The sequence below is a fragment of the Bactrocera dorsalis genome, chromosome 4 (assembly GCF_023373825.1).
Source record: "Bactrocera dorsalis isolate Fly_Bdor chromosome 4, ASM2337382v1, whole genome shotgun sequence".
In the NCBI taxonomy this organism is placed as follows: Eukaryota; Metazoa; Arthropoda; class Insecta; order Diptera; family Tephritidae; genus Bactrocera; species Bactrocera dorsalis.
The window spans coordinates 44431409-44449353 of record NC_064306.1 but is presented as its reverse complement, the minus strand read 5'-3'; the positions used below and the strand labels follow the sequence as shown (position 1 = coordinate 44449353).

At 37.3% G+C, this 17945-nt stretch overlaps 1 protein-coding gene across 3 annotated transcripts in view; it reads left to right on the top strand.

The window, feature by feature from the left end:
- The window catches only part of LOC105222577 (serine/threonine-protein kinase tousled-like 1), a 206378-nt gene that overhangs the window by 113391 nt on the left and 75042 nt on the right, over positions 1–17945 (top strand). The window contains exon 2 of one of the 3 annotated variants that reach the window (XM_049455863.1): positions 11727–11796. The exons of the other annotated variants lie outside the window; for them this stretch is intronic. Coding sequence (XP_049311820.1) covers positions 11782–11796 — 15 coding nt within the window. The 5' untranslated portion in view covers positions 11727–11781. The remainder of the gene's footprint in view (positions 1–11726; positions 11797–17945) is intronic. 3 annotated transcript variants of the gene reach the window in all.

The following is a 17945-nucleotide window of genomic DNA, read 5'->3' as shown; positions in this document are numbered from 1 at the left end:
AATATTTGCCAAAAAGTGACGTTGGTTTGTGTTTTCTCATAAACATTTAGTTGTTCGTCTAAGGCTTATGGTACATAATCCCATTTTCAGCTTTCTTTATCAGAGCGGTAAGCTTCTCTGATTTCAGATTCGTCAACATGGATGCAAAATTATTAGGTTTGCTAAAGAAAAGAAAGATCTTAAGGACCTATGCCAGTGTAACCCATAAAAAATTCGGCGTTTTTCGTGATGATTTTTTTTTTAGTAAAATACTCGATCGAATGTTTCGGAGAACTTTGGACCTAATAAGGTATAATTTCAGCTATATTTTAAGATTTTTTTTTACAAAAATATTGAAAAATAACGGAGTTATGGGCTGTCTTCGGAGATGCCAAAAAAAGTACTCCAACTGATTCCCACCGAATGATAAGCTGAAACATAAAAATTCAAAAAGTTTATTAAACTTAAAGATATTTCCTATACAATGACGTACGATCTTTATAAAAAGACAAGAATTATCAAAATGACATAATTTTGAAAAAAAAATTCGTTTCTTTAGGTGAAAAACTGTCTTTTTTTAATGCCAAATTGACAATTTTCAACCAATCAAACATATCGTAGGTCATTGTATAGTAAATATATTCAAGAATACTCAGTTTCAATTTGATCGAAGTCCAACGGTCAATTTTTCGTTGAGTTATGATGCCAGCAATTTTGGAAAAAGTCGTTTCGAGAAAAATGCGTTTAAAGTTTGACTCATACATATATGTATGTTTATACTTGCGAGCGGCCGCTTTTTAGAACGCTGCCATTCAAAAACAATTCAAAATACGAAGTCGCCGATTAGACAGAATATTTTTTTAAATATAAAATATCGAAAAAGCAAATAAATTTTTTTTTTTGAAAGTGTCACACTGATTTAGCCACTTAATATGTCTAAATATTGATACCGATCCATTTTCCCGTTAATGGGAATAATTGGTCCCACGCCATGCCAGGAAAAGGCACCCCATGTCATCATATTTCCGCCTGCTTATTTTATCATCTTTTTTGTGTACCTGGAATTCAACAATTGACGCTTAGAACGATGAACAGTACATTTGCCATTAGGAAAATTCTATTAATTTTTAATTCATCCGTCTATAGCAAATTTTTCCTAAAAGTAAGGTCTTTATCCCTATGTGTTTTCGCTAAACGTAACCGAGTTCGGATGAGCCGCTTTTACAGAAGTGGATTTTTTCGACTCAGGCGCCCAAAAAGTTATACCTCCTTTAAATGTCATCCAGCAGTCTTCCGCGATTTATTTAATCCATATTCTTCATTGATTTCCTGCATTATTTCTCATGAAGACTTAAAAGGGTCGGCGTTGCTCGCCGTTGATAAAAGACTGGTTCCAGAACAATGGTGAGAATTCGCTTAATTAGCCAAGTCAGTCCGCCGACTTAAATCCAATTGAAAACCTTTGGGTGGAGAGCTGAAACAATGGATTCCAAAATAAGGTCCAGCTTTGATATTTTGTTGTAAAAATCTGGTGTTAGACTGCAATTGACAAGTGCGCAAACTTATGTACCGGTTTTTCTAATGGGGGTGATATGATTTCTAAGTCTAAGTCTAATGAAAATATTGCTGCCGTTCAGGCAAGCGTTGCTGAAGACCAGCAATTTGTCGATTACAAGACGTTCTTTCATCTGATCGGTGCGGTACATAAAAAAACTGTCGATTGGTGCGAAGAAAATCCACAATTTATTCCCGAACAACCTTAACATTCACCTAAATTGACAGTTTGGTGTGTTTTTTTTCTGGTAGAATCATCGGACCGTACTTCCTTCGAAATAAAGCACGTGACTACGTTACTGTCAATAGAGAGCGGTATACAGCGATGATAACCGATTTTATGGTCGCAATTGGAAGAAGTTGATCTTGACAAAATCTGTTTCACACAAGACGGAGCTAAGTGCAACACAACCGAATTATTACGCGAAAAGTCAAAAGATTCGATTATTTCAAGAAATTGTGGCATTTAATGTCCTTCAAGAAGTTGTGATTTAACACCATTAGACTAGTTTTTGTGGGATTATTTGAAGTTATTGGTTTTTGGCAATAAATCTGACTCTTTTCAAGCTTTGGAAGTCAGTATTGAAAGTGCTTTTCATGACATAAATTTAGTAGAAAAGTTGCTTAAAATTGGGCTCATCGAATTCGTTCCTGCAAAAGAAGTCGTGGAGGCCATTTGAATGATGTTGTTTTTCTTATTGTATAGATTGTACTTCATATTAATTAAAAAAACATTTGATTTTTTTTAACAAGTAGTGTGTGGCTTTTTTTATCATATCACTCTTACAGGAAAACGCTGTATATCCAGCATACCAAAACGAATTCCAAAAGTGATTGAAAATAATGGCGGATATAAAGGGTGATTTTTTAAGAGCTTGATAACTTTTTTTTATCATCGGTTCTTTATTTGAAACGTTAGATTGGTTCATGACATTTACTTTTTGAAGATAATTTCATTTAAATGTTGACCGCGGCTGCGTCTTAGGTGGTCCATTCGGAAAGTCCAATTTTGGGCAACTTTTTCGAGCATTTCGGCCGGAATAGCCCGAATTTCTTCGGAAATGTTGTCTTCCAAAGCTGGAATAGTTGCTGGCTTATTTCTGTAGACTTTAGACTTGACGTAGCCCCACAAAAAATAGTCTAAAGGCGTTAAATCGCATGATCTTGGTGGCCAACTTACGGGTCCATTTCTTGAGATGAATTGTTGTCCGAAGTTTTCCCTCAAAATGGCCATAGAATCGCGAGCTGTGTGGCATGTAGCGCCATCTTGTTGAAACCACATGTCAACCAAGTTCAGTTCTTCCATTTTTGGCAACAAAAAGTTTGTTAGCATCGAACGATAGCGATCGCCATTCACCGTAACGGTGCGTCCAACAGCATCTTTGAAAAAATACGGTCCAATGATTCCACCAGCGTACAAAGCACACCAAACAGTGCATTTTTCGGGATGCATGGGCAGTTCTTGAACGGCTTCTGGTTGCTCTTCACCCCAAATGCGGCAATTTTGCTTATTTACGTAGCCATTCAACCAGAAATGAGCCTCATCGCTGAACAAAATTTGTCGATAAAAAAGCGGATTTTCTGCCAACTGATTTTGGTAATAAAATTCAATGATTTGCAAGCGTTGCTCGTTAGTAAGTCTATTCATGATGAAATGTCAAAGCATACTGAGCATCTTTCTCTTTGACACCATGTCTGAAATCCCACGTGATCTGTCAAATACTAATGCATGAAAATCCTAACCTCAAAAAAATCACCCGTTATTATGTACATTCTAATGAAAGAAGTAAGCTAAAATGAATAAGGCCACAGAAAACGGAAATTAATACGTTATTTTTCAAACCTTTCTTTGCTGTCCTGAATTCGAATTTGCGTAACTCTAGGTTTTCTTAAAGTTCAGAGAAAAAAATTCTATTTTGAAAAATTAAAAAAAAAAATCATTGAAAAGACAGGACCGATTTACATACCTTTACTTCACCAAACATTTAAAACTTTACCATAAATGTACTTATTATTTTGATCATGTGTGTTTGTTGTTTTACTTACTGTAATAAGAATGCTAAAATCCATCTAGGAAAGTTAAAAATAAATTATTTATCTACTTCCTACCTTAACTATTAAGTAAACTTAAATAATTTCAAAACCACTTCAAAATCGTGAAAATTATTAACACTAGCTGAGCTATTAAAGTTGAAAACAACGCAAATTAAGCAAGCTAATTTCATAATGCACTTAGTTGGTTACTTATGTACGTATTTTCAGCAACTTGTGCAATCGTTACAATTCCATTTCTTGTGTATCCATGGAAAAAACGGCGAAGCCAGACGACCTTAACTGTGCTGATACCCGGCTATGCCACCTTTAACCGCTTCCAGCCAACCGAGTATACATTTTTTGCTGCAAACGTTAAAGCTCGCAGCTGCCATACGCTCCTACATACATACATATATAAAATGTATTCCAGTTTCAAGCGAATGGCAAAATACAGTCATACGAAAACACACACACACACGCACACCACTGGTTATACTTGGTTACATGAGAGTGCAAAAGTTTTATAATATTCCCAGCAATTTTACGTGTAAATATTTCATGTCCACGCCTTCAACCAAACCGCCCACCCGCCAGTGTTTTTTTGTTTTTTTTTTGTATCCAACACTTTTTCTCTCCCTGCTGACTGCAAGCGCCGTGTTTCACACTCATCATCTTATGTAGTCATATTCGGTTGGCTTGGTGTATGCGAATATATACATATATGCATATCCTGTATCCTTTTCTGCCCGCAAGCTGATACCCACTCATTCATGCTAGTGCATACTAGCAGCTATTGAACACAGCCATACATACACACGCATACATATTTACATGTATTTATATTAAAAGCACTAAACAGAGTTAAACTCAACACTTGCCAGTCACGTTAATGCAATAATAAATAAATCCTTTTTCGCTTTTCGCTCGGTCGATCCGTCTGCCTGTCGTATGGTCTCGGTAGTTGTGGTTTCGTTGTCTTTTTTCTTTTTACTACATTTTTTCCCGACATTCATTTGCACAAAATTTCATTTTTATGCGCTTTAAATGAGATTTCTTCGTTTGTTTTACTTTCCACTGTCTTTTATACTATTTTGTATATGTATATATGTATGTGTGTGTATATTTTCCCTCATTTTATTTTTCGTTTCCTTTTTGTTTGCTGTTCTGTTTTTTTTTTTGTTTTTTGTTTTGTGCTTCGCCTTCCACTTAGTGGCTGTCCACATTGCACGCATTGCTAAGTGGTGAATATGGCTTGACAAACCCCACACACACACACACACACAGTCGTTTCTAAGTAAGTTGAGACACCTTTCAGTGTTTCCGTCGCTTCCTTGTTTGGCATTTGCCTTTTCCGGTTTCACGGGTGAGCTGCTATTGCCAGCCACGAGTTGAGAGCACACGTACACAACCCTCAAAAAAAATAATGTCTGAAAATTACTTAATTTTGCACCCTGCAACTCGAGTTCGCTGCTCGACAAATATAAAATGCGCTTATGCAAAGGTAAAGGCAGTTAAGGTTAGTATAAAGAAATTGTTACAAAATTACCCCTTTATAATAAAATATTTCCCCCATTAAATGAAAGTTAAATTATACTTAAATATTTTGAAACACTTTAAAAACACCTCTTCAAAATATCGATCCTTTTCTATAATACTCTTAAAGCTGTGTCAGTTAAAATGCTCCACATGCTAAAGTTGCCTTTCCGCTTTTCTCTTTATATGACTTCGTTGTGTGTCCTTCGGTGTGACTGTGTTTCGTTTCCCTCCTCCAGTTCAAACTCTCAGTTTTGTTTTCATTTTTTCATCCTTCGTATTTATTTGCTGCGTTTTTTTCTATGTAAATTATTGCAAGTGTTGGAGCTTGCAAGAAAGAGCGTCATGAAAAACGAACGAACAGAAGTTGAAATGTACGAACTCTATTAAATTGCCTGCAAAAACTCAACTAAGCGTTACTTGTCTCCTCGAAACTGTATCAACGGGTGGTACGTACAAGTTGTCGAATGCTTGGAGCTCTACCAAAATATATATGTATATATGTATGTATGTGCTGATAAGCTTGGCAGAGACTAAACGATGACGGCAGCGACAACCCGACAATGACATGCTCATTGCTGTCTGTCTTGATAATAACCAGAGTTACCAAAGACGTAAGAAAGGACAAGTTAGTAAAAGGACTCAAACATGATTCGATTTTAGAGTATGATTTTATGTGTCTTGCAAATTGTTGAACAACAAATTAAAATTGTAGATTTACTCCCTTCGATAAACCATCCAGTTTCTCATCTATTTGTGAAAATAAATGCCGGAAAAGCCCTCATATGAGTACCCAAACCACATCGAACCTTCCAATTACAATGACAATTGACCAAAAATTTTCCATATTGAAGCTGTAAAGAATTGAATACATAATGAAAAATTCAGAGATGATGTCTTAAAGACTAATCGATATCATTGGTCCGCTAACCGCGCCGTTAGTTCTGATTTCTCCAGGTTGTACAGAGAGCGAAACAATTAGCTTTTCCGACACTGTCAACAGTGATAACTTCGAAGTCGTAGCTAATTTTGTCTATCTCGGAACCAGCATTTACAACAACAACGTCAGCCTCGAAATTCAACGCAGAATAACTCTAGCCAACATGTGCTACAGGGTTTGCCCTGAAAGTAATAGGACTGATCTTCTTCCGCCGCGACTGTACTTAGGTGCGTGCGCGCACCGACTTGATTCGGTCGAGGGTGTTTCTAGCTAACGCCCTTCAGGGTCATGGATCTTTTAGTATGATTCCGAGACGAAGAGGCAATCTTTCGAGACGACAGAGGCGATCCAAGCCGCATGCATCTCGGCTCTCAACGCTATTCCGGAGAAAGCCTTCCGTGACGCCTTCAATGCTTGCAAATCGCGCTGGCAACGCTGCATTAACGAAGAAGAAGCCTATTTTGAAAACTTTTAAAGATTTGTAACAATTGTTTCAATAACTCTTTTTAAATCGACTCAATCCTATTACTTTCCGGACAAACCTTATGGCTTATCAAAGCATCTTCAACAAAAAGCAAAAACGAAAGCATATGGCAACTCTACATTCGGCAAAACAGCCACCAGCACGCTTGCTGCCGTCTGCGCTTTAGGAATCCTAATAGACTTTACGAGCATTACTGAACTCTGAGCGGGCGGAGAGCGACGCACACTAGTGGCAAGGACGTAAACGAGGACGTCGCCGATGACGATGGCAATGGTTGATACCATAGCGGTGCTTGTTCGTGCATTTCCATCCGGTTGCTGCTGCTCGTGTCAAATGCTTACAAAATTCACAGACATACCGACCGATTATATTACTTGTATTATTTTATAATATTCCTGTCGTTTTTGCTATTATACTCGTACTCTTCATCACCCTCGGCCTTCGCCCGCTTTAGCTGCGTCGTTGTGTCATTTTACAAACATATTTCTGTTATGCTGTTGCTCTTCGTCGGTTTATTTGGCCGACCGAGTTGAGGACGAGTTGAAATGAGCTGAGCGTCGTGTGCTATGTTAATATAGCGCAGTTGTTATTGTAATCTCAACCATATTACCCAGTTGGATGAGGTAGCTGACACGCTGACTCTCTGATTCACTGACTCACTAAACGTCGTGCAGGCTGGCTGCCTAACTGGTTGCCTGCCTACTTTATGCTGACTCGCTTGAGGTTTGTGAAGGTGGGGTGTTTTCCGTGGGGCCATATGCTTATACATTTGGTTGGGATTGTGGGCTGTCTAGATTTGTTGTAAGCTGTGTTCGTTTGTAACCGGCGCGCCGCGTGCTTGTGTTCTTATTGCTTTTGCTCTTTCACGGTTCGTGCTTGGCGTTTGTTGATGCCTTTTATACCCTGAACAGGGTGTATTAAGTTTGCCACGAGGTTTTTCGCAACCAGAAGGGTACGATGGAGACATTATAGAGTCCTTATATTTAAAAATGGTCGACGTATCGAGCTGAGTGGATTTACAAATGTCCGTCTGTATATATATAGTTAAATTAGTTCCTCAGTTTTGGAGTTATTTAAGCGAATTTCTCCACACGTTCTTCTCTCGCACAGATGCTGCTCTCTTGTCAGAATCACTGATATCGGACCACTATAACATATAGCTACCATACAAACTGATCGATCAAAATCAATTTCTTGTATAAAAAACTTTCTTATTTGACAATATATCTTCGCGAAATTTGGCATAGATTATTGCTGAAAGTAACCCTACAATATCCAAAAGAATTTTTTAGGTTGGACCCACCGTAGCATATAGCTGTCATACAAACTTACCGCTACAAATCAAGAGAAAGATCTTTTATACCATTTTACGCTATAAAAAATGCAACTGTGTAGGGTATTATAGCTTCGGTGTAGCCGAAGTTTACCTTCCTTATAGTTTTATTTAGTATTATTTTGTTAATGTTACTGCTTTGGGGCTTTGGCGCTTTGGTACTTCGACGAATCGAACGAAGTTCTGTCTTTTATTTGTGTGCTGTGTGGCTTCCATTCCATTTCTTAAACGATCCCGCCCATCCCCTAGTCGAGAACTTTTTCGCATTTGCTCATTTTTGTTCTTCTTGTTTTTGATGGCTGTTATTGCTCTTACCATATTTCTTTTGCCACACAGCACACACCCGACCTCTCAACGACTCGTACAGGCATCGATTTCAACGTCTATTTAATGTATTTGTTTGTGTGTGCATGTGTGAGTAATCGCATGCGCATGTGTGTGTGTGTTGTTTTTCTTATTTAACATTTTAATATTTTGCTTGCCCACACTCATTGCCCCCAACTCCCAGCCTGCCATCAGAGAGAAACATATGCATAACAGAAATAAAAAAAACGAAAAAACAACAAAAGCACATGTGCATGTATGTATGTGAATTTTGTGGTGAATAAGTTACATTAAAACAGATAAGATGGGTGTAATGGCAAACTAGGTATTCATTTGAGTCTTTGTGACTGGGAGGAAATGTTGGTATCCATGACTAAAACCCATCTCAAGTGGTGGATTATTATATTTGGTGTAGGTGGCGGCAGATAAATGGTTTGCTGTTGGCCCAGCAGTCAAGTGGTGGCATTGGTGATAGGTGTTAATTTCCACTGTGGGTGTATTATGTTATGTTATGGTTTGATGCTGTTGATAGATTTTTGTTGCTTTTGTTGTTACACTTTAGCCTGCTTGCTAGTACTATGAATTTTCCTATGTTTTTCTCTTTTCTTCTTGGACTCCCCTCTGGCTCTTTCCTTCACTTCGACTGATTTTCGGTGCTTGTAGTTGGCAGCATAATGGTGTGGGTTGTCATGTGAATTTTTCGTAGACATCATAAATTTTCGCCTGACTGAGTGTTGTGGAACATTCTAATGCGCTCTACCATATTCTTCCTATTTTCTACCACATTTTATATACGCTTTCTTGATTTATTTTTCATACTACTTACATACTGTATTTTCATTTTCCATCACATAAATATATACATACATATATTTATATATTATGCTTGCTTTCGCTGTGGCACTGGAAAAAGTATTATCAAACCCGTCTGTCAAGCATTTTGGGGTCGTTGTGGCTCGTTTGAGTGCACTTGTTACTGTTATTGTTGCTTTTGAAATCAACGGATTCTTGCGCTCTCATTTTTTCCAACTCACTACACATACTCACACAAATATATTTTATGTACATGTATTTTTGTATGAATAACGTTAACAATTACTCTTCGTTTCATAGAAAAGCATTCCATTGCATCCCGCTTTTAAATTCCTGCTCCGCATACCTTACATACAAACACATTTATTTTTGCTTAATTTTCCTCAACACCATCATTGGAGCTTTAAGCATTTCCACATTTTGCCATGACATCGAGCCGAGCGTATGCTTGTCGTTGTTGTTCGCGCTCCGACCTCACAGTGTGTGCCATTAGCTTTTATTACTGTTGCATTATTTTACAATATATTTTTGGTTCTCTTGGGTTTTAATGACCATAAGATGGCTCTTTTAGTTGACTTACTCGTTACTTTGCTTTTACGTCACTCTTTTGTTACTCGTTGATCCGCGCTTTATTGCTAATTCGAATTAGTTCTTATTTTGCTTTCCGATTGTAATTTATGGCCTCTACTCCAGTGCAATTTCACACCGCTGCTTTGGTCCGCAGTGCCACAAAATGATTCATAAAAGGAAGATGTAATTTATTTGACTAGCGTTCGAACGAGTCGCTGATTATTGTTGTTATGACCTTATGACCTAAGTTGCTGACCATATCAACTGTCTCTTCTGCTGGATTTTCTAGCTCCAAGCAAGCATCCCAACGCTGCATTGAGACAGTATCTTAAAGTTAGCTTAGAAGAAGATAATTTCTCGAAAAAGGGCGGCTCTAGAAATACCATAAGCAAATGGAAAAAAGTTTTATAGCGATATCAAACCCGTTTTACATAACTACAAAAGAGACCTAAACCCTCAATGTGACCTAATTTGAATCGTTCAGAAGGATTCGATAAGACTATGCCACTGCCAAACCAGCTTCGAACTTGATCAGTCACTCCTGATAAACTTCATATCATAGCAAACTGTTTTTTGTTAACTACAGAGATTCTGACAACCGAATGATAGGGAGTCGCCTTGTCGGCAACCTCGTTTGTTACGGAACGGCTCGGAGAGGTCCATCCCGATCCTAACAGAGCTTTTGGTATTGCTCAACGTTAGTTTACACTGCCGTATTAATTTAATTTTCGTGTTGTCAAAAGAAGTTTTAAAATCGACGAACAGGTTCTGATAATCTCTTTTACTCTGGAGGGTGGCTTAGATGTAGATCTCATTACTGTAGACGACTACACAGAATGTGATTGATATAGCAAGCCAATTTGCCATGCATTTAATTGATATATCACTGTTTTTTGATCTTGGATATATTAAAAGTGATAGTTCCATTTTATGTGCTCACGTACGGCATGGTTTACTATATATCTTTTATATACCGATAGACTATCTGTTATTCCAAAAATCCATATGAAGAGAGATATTTTCAGCTGGTTGTAAGAATAATCATCCTCATCAGGTTTTCACTACAACCGATTGTCGATCTTGGCATCGATAAGCTCTAAGCGAGTTAACGCCAGTTGGAGATTTCAAGTTTCGCTAGATCTACATACATTTTGGCGACATGGCTAAGCCAAAAATTAAACACCAGTGGAGCCAGGTCTTTCTCCACCTGGTCTTTCAAACGGAATGGAAGTCTTTCCTTCCTCTGCTTCCCCTTCCGGATACTGCGTCGAATACTCTCAGAGCTAAAGTGTTTTCATCAATTCGGACGACATAACTTGGGGGTCAGGCGAAATTATCAACGACTTCGAAGTTATGGCTGTCGGCAGTGACGTGAAAGCCAAGTCGTAACAGGAGATATTTCCTCTTGTCCTCGTTCACAATCAGACCCATCCATACCCTTCGCTTCCTTATCCCATCTGGAGAAAGCAGAACTAACTTCGCGGTTTATTTCAGCAGCTCGTATTATTTTCTCCAGCAATAGATTGAAAAAGTCACACGATAAGAAGTCTCCTTGTCTGAAATCTCGCTGGGTATCAAACGGCTCGGAGAGGTCTTTCCCGATTCTGATGGAGCTTTTGGAGTTGCTCAACGTCAGTTTGCACAGCCGTATTAGCTTTGCGGTGATTCAGAATTACTGACTACTTTCCGTAGTATGGTGGAAGATAATCGATTTCCAAATCCTGTTTTGTATGGAAAACTTTTTTATTCAACAAGATATCATTATGAAATTTGGCATGGATTATTATCCAAGGAAAAGCTATAATCACGAAACATATTGTTCAGATCGGACCACTATGATACTAGCTCACATACCAACTGACCATTCATAATCAAAATAAAGATTTTTTTATGGCCTTTATGCTATCAGAAATGCACCTCTGCAGGGTATTATAACTTCGATGTAGCCTTTTTTTTTTCTTGTGCTATTCCATATACAAGTATGAGGCCAGGGGTAGAGAACTGAGGTTACCTAATCATAAAATTTGCCTTTAACGAAGCAATCGTCACATAAGAAAAAAAGTTTAATATTTAATACTTTTTTAGAAAATACAAAATTTTATTTATTTTAGAATATTTTTTTTAGTAATAAAAATATATAATCTTCTTTTTTTTCTTTTTAGGTAAGAAAAATTTTTCAACTCTTGTTGCATTAAACCTGGATACCAACAAGCCAAAATGTATATGTACTGTGTGAGTATAAATGAACTTGTTTTCATGTTTATTATAATGCAAATAATTTTATTTGCAATTTGTTGTAAAAAAATAAAATCGAATATAATATATTTAAGTTATCGCTTATTCGGTGAAATGTACTTCTCGAGAATTTGCATTGATTAAACATATTAATTTTATAAAGAATATGATGTTTTCAGCGAAGTAAGTTTTTTTTTAGAATTTTTAATGAACTTAAATCTGGGAAAATATGCAAGATGTTTCCTTTATGTGTTATTGTAGTTACTATCTGCTTTTTAAACGCCATTGGATGGCTGTTGGTTATTTATTGAAAATCTTTTCTTACTAGAAGCAAACCCGGTAGTACAAAATGCTTGTTGAAGCTGAAGTGTTTCAAAAACTATTTTTCGATTTGTTTGCGTTTGAATTTAGTACCCCACGAGTGGTAGTCTCGTGCTCGCAACACTTTTTTCAAAATAGTATGCAGACATTATTTCCGTAATACACCCCTTGAAAGACACCGACTCGTCTAGTTGACCAGTTTCGTGCAAATACTTCCGAAATTCGCTACTTAAAGCATGTCTTTTAGCTTCTCTACACGTTTTTATGGGTTGTACAGTTAGCTTGTGTTAATATAATATATGCCAATGACAACGCAAGGTTGCAATCTCAATGTATTTACGCTGGCAACATTTCGGTTCTGGGCAAACATAGAATTTGGTCTATAAAAAATCGTTGAGTCATCAGTGTGTGGCATTTTCGCAGATACGAACATTAAGTGAGCTTGTGGATTTTGTAATAAAACTCCTCCGTCACCAACCACTTACACGTATGTATGTATATAGGCGCATACATATGTTTGTTGTACACCGTTCCGACCAACTTTGCAACAATCACAAGATGTCCGCATATTTTTACATGAGCAGAAGTATGACTAAGTATGGGTGTACTTTATACATTTTTTTCTCCTTTGTTTTTTGCAATTTTGTGGTGTTTTTCTTTCATTTTGCCTTTTATATTATTTCTGTATTCGCTGTTAATTGGTTGGTTTGAGTATGGCTGATGTTGGCATATAAAATATTAAATACATGACACATATGGGAAGAAGAGATAAAGGTAATATTTAAATACTATATACTATATACTGTATGGGCGCAAATATGTATGTGCAGATGTACAGTCTGAGTCAAAAGAAAGTGTGCACTTGCTTACTATAATTATTTTTTTAATTCACGAAATATCTTCATGAAATTTGGCATGTATTATCCTTGAAGGCAACGCCATCATGTCCGAAATAATTTTCAAGATCGGACCACTATAGCATACAGCTGTCACACGAACTGAACGTTAAAAATTGGGTTTTAGTATAAAAAACTTTTTTATTTGACGAAATATCTTCAAAAAATTTGACATGGATTATTGTTGAAGGCAGCGCGATCATATCCGAAAAAAGTTTCGAGATCGAACCAATATAGCATATAGCTGCCATACGAACTGAACGCTAAAAATTTAGTTTCAGTATGAAAAACTTTTTTATTTGACGAAATATCTTCATGAAATTTGGCATGTATTATTGTTGAAGGCAACCGCTACCATATCCGAAAAAATTTTCAAGATCGGACCACTATAACATATAGCTGTCATACAAACTGAACGTTAAAAATTTAGTTTTAGTATGAAAAGCTTATTTATTTTTCTTGTTTTTTTCTATTACAGTTAATAATTAGCCGTCATGTATAAATAGCCATTTTTATTTAATTTTTTTAATAATATTTTAAATAAAATCTACTTGGGGGTCTTAATAAAGACCAACGAAAATCACATAGTTTTTTATTACAAAAGAAAAAAATATATAGCCTGTTCACTTGTATATACCCGCGTATGTACATATGCATACCTAGATAAATAATGCATAAAGAGACCACGCGTGTCAATTTAACGTTAAGTGAATATGTACACATATGAACTTATTGCTATTTTATATACATATATACATACATACATATGTGGTATATAACCACTGTTATATGTAATTTCGTACAAGTATCTTTATAGCTTTTACCACTAGTATCGCTGACGTTAGCTGTTGGCATTATCGATCCTGAGCGGTTGTCACTGTTGGTTGAGTGCCTTCTATTATGCCTTTTATGGCTGAAAATTTGTAGTTGTTTTTATTATTATCTTCAGTTTCTCTGTTTCTTTATATATACATACAAAGCTGTGTTTTTGCATATTTTGACAATTTGAGTAAAATGTATTCCCCCCTACATACATAAATCCTTTCGCATTAGTTTGACGTACTAAGCACGCGGCTGTTATGCAATATTTTCACATGGTTCAATCATTTTGTGACCTCTAAATAAATGTTGCTACAAATGCCTAATTTGCAAATTTTGTGGAATTAGAGAAATGACCTCCTAAGACACCATTAATACATCATAACGTGACTAAATGGTCTTCACACATGCAGTTGCTTACGTTTTGGAGTCATTGAGCTGCAATTTTGCAGATGTCGTTTTCTCTTCAAGAAGCTGCTCATTTATCGAAAACGACGATATCGAACCACTATAGTATATAGCTGTCATACAAACTAAACGATCGTAATCCAAGGCTTGTATGAAAAACTTTTTTATTCGATAAGATATTTTCACAAAATTTGGCATGGATTATTCTCCAAGACAACGCTATAATCTCCGAACAAATCGTTCAGATCAGACCGCTATAGCATATAGCTGCCATACAAACTGATCAACCAAAATCTAGTTCTTGTATGAAATTTTCTTGATTTGACGAGATATTTTCACGAAATTTGGCAGAATATTTCCCAAGACAAAGCTATAATTCCTGAACTACTTTTTTTTTAGATCGGGCCACTATGGCGTATAGCTGCCATACAAACTGCCCGTCAAAATCCATTTTTATATGAATTTTATTTTATTTGTCGAGATATCATCACGAAATTTAGCATGGATTATCATCCAAGCCAACTCCACAATTCCCGAACATGTTGTTAAAGTTTTTTAGTAGGTGACTGTTCCATAAGTCTCTCTTAACTCATTCCAGGCATAACCTAACAATATACTTATTTTTTGTAACATTAAATCCAAATCCGACTGAGTAGAAAATCGTCTCTAAACATATTTCATAATGTGTACTCATAAAGAATCCCTTTTGAATTCAATTTCCCTATTTTTTCGCCGACTTTATGAGTTTATGTCTTAAATCCGACAGCCATTTATGTAACCAATTAAGTTTGAGTACTACTAGTAAATCGAGACGCGTGTCGATTATATTATCTGAAAGTTGTTCAACAATAAATTTTCAATTATGTGCTGGCATAAAAACATGAACAACTTTTTCAGTATACTACTCCGGTGCTGCACACTCGTCGCGTAGGAATCGCTGCGAAAAGAGAGCATGACACGGAATTTGTCGAGAAAATAGATTCATATCCTATTTAGTGGTTGGTTGCTTACTTGCACGCAATCTGCTGCTGCTACCCCTCCCCCCACCACAGCCGGGCGCGCCTAAGCAAAGCTGTACCACCGCCTGGACGGCTCCTGCTGTTGGCAATGCATACATCGCTGGCTGGTTTATTGATTTTCGTAACAAAGCTACAAGGCAGCCGCGACTCATCAGCAGCCAAACAGTCAAATAGCTAGCTAACCAACCAAAGCATATGAACTATAGCTGCATGCATATACCACCTACCTACCTACCTACCTAGGAGTGAGTATATATGTTACTGTGTAGTGGTGCACTTATGCATATGTATATGTGTATATATGAAAATGTGTTTGTGTATGCATATGTATGGGTGTTAGCTGTGTAGTCAACAACCGAATTTCTGTCGGCTTGTCGTTTACCTGTCGCAAAACGCAGTTACAGCCGCCGATGCAGTCGTCGTCGTCATTGCAGCCATCCCTTGCATTGCGTAGCAACTCGTACTTACAAATAAGTTAGCGCAAACTAACACTCACTTCTCTATACACTAAACAACTCGGGGCCTTTCTCCTTCGCCAACCTATGCATGCATATGTATGTATATGTGTGTAGTGCTTCCTGGTCCAATTCAAAGCAGCGACTAAAACTATTCGTCGCTATCGTTCGTGTGGTGCGTCGCAATGCCTCTGCTGCAACCGTCAAAAGGATATCAGCCGAATAGTTTCGCTTAACGGCAAAACAACGAGCAACTTGCTCTGCAACAACAACAACAGCATCATCAACAGCAAGCGCAGAAGATTGGCGTGGCGGCAGGCATATCTAATAAGCGCGTTTCTGTCAGCATCCACGTATGTTTGCGTGTGTGTGTGTGGCTCTGTAGGAGCATATTTATTTGTATAGGCGCTGGCCGCACGGTCGTCGCGCGCGCTGCCACATCCGTTGTACTATATCTCTACCCAGTTTTCGGTCCAGCGTCATCATGCGTGGGCACACGGCTACCGAAAGGTATACACGCGTCTGTAGTCAACGCATTTGCTGTGTTGCTTGAAAGCGCTGCGTTTGTAGTTATGCGTTGATTGGTTGGTTGTGCCTGGTTGGTCACATGATGGCGGCGTTACTCATACGCCCCGCACGTCAGAGCTGCTGTAGCGCGCTGCTTGCTGCCTCAAACTTGCTATAGGCAATTCCAGTTAGAAATTAAACTAAACGCACACATACATACACATGCGTAGTGTAGTTGCGCTGCTTTACGCAAATTCAAATAAATAAATATATATACTTAAATATGGATACTAAAAACATTTATATGCCCTGGTTTGGGATATTACTTTGAATTTTTTTAAATATGTTCTAATAATTGTTCAATATTTATTTGAGTGCTTTCCAAATAAATAATATTGTAGTAAATGATAATTTAATTTTCAAACTCTTGCGAGTATGTACATATGTGTTTTGTTTCTTCTCTACTACCACCATGCAAAATACATACGAAGTCTTCTTTGACTGCTAAAACATTTTTCAAGAAATAATAAACTCAACCGATGCGGGCTTATGTACAGATGCCAGGCGAAGGTTAGGAGTTTCTCGCAATCATATGTTGAGAGTTTTGGAGATGGGCTACTAAAAATATGACTCCGTTTCTGTAAATTCAACTGATTTTGGAAGAAATGGCATTAAATTCGATTAATATCAGGATTTCAAAAATAAAAAGTCACATGTAATTATTTTTGCTGAAGCTATAGTTTTTTTGCACTAGTTTGTACGAGGATATCAAACATTTTTTAGAATTTCCTTGGGATTTTTAACAACTTTTGAGGTACTGAATTTGAAGTCGTAGAATTTTATATTCGAATAAAGAGAATTAAGAAGAAGGCGGCATGTTTATTAAAGCTTGAACAGGGTACCTATACCTCATTGAGTAAGCCAGACGAATATCGTATTTATATTGTGCCAAAAAAGTACCCGGAAATTGTAAAGATTATTTATTAATATTTATTTTATCGCCTTCAAGTTAGTCCCCACCAGATGTAATACACTTCTGGCAATGATTTTACTAGTTCTCGTACGGCCTTCATCTCCTTTAGCGAATTTTTTTTATATCTTCGATCGACTGAAAACGGGTTCAGGGTGCGGCAATTTCAGTTTGGGGAACAAGAAAAAAGCACTTAGAACCAAATCTGGTAAATACGGTGGTTTATCGATGGTATTCTTTGGCTTTAAATTCTCCACGAGCGTGCACGATTATCATCGTATAAAATCCATGAATTGTTCTTCCACAATTCCGGCCATTTTCGACGGATATTCTCACGCAAACGCCTCAATGCGGCCAAATAGAACTCATATTGACCGTCTGTTCCTTCGGAATAATTTCATGATGCACCAAACTAGGAATATCGAAAACAAAAACAATGGGTGTCAACTTGATTTTTGAGCGGCTTTGACCTGGGTTTTTGGTTTAGGCTCGATTTTTCCCTCTATTCCGATGATTGTTGACTTGTTCGCATGTCTAACTCATAAATCCATATCTCATCGGCAGTTTAAGGCTCATCATGAATGTGGGATCGGAATTCGTACGATCAAGTGTGTCGAAAAAGACCTGTTTACGGTACTTTTTTTGAAAAAAAAATCAGCTTTACCGGGACGACTCGAACAGGAGCGCGTTTCATACCCAAAAATTATTCGAACGGACTCAGGAGAGATGTTGAGCTCTCTTGCCATCTCCC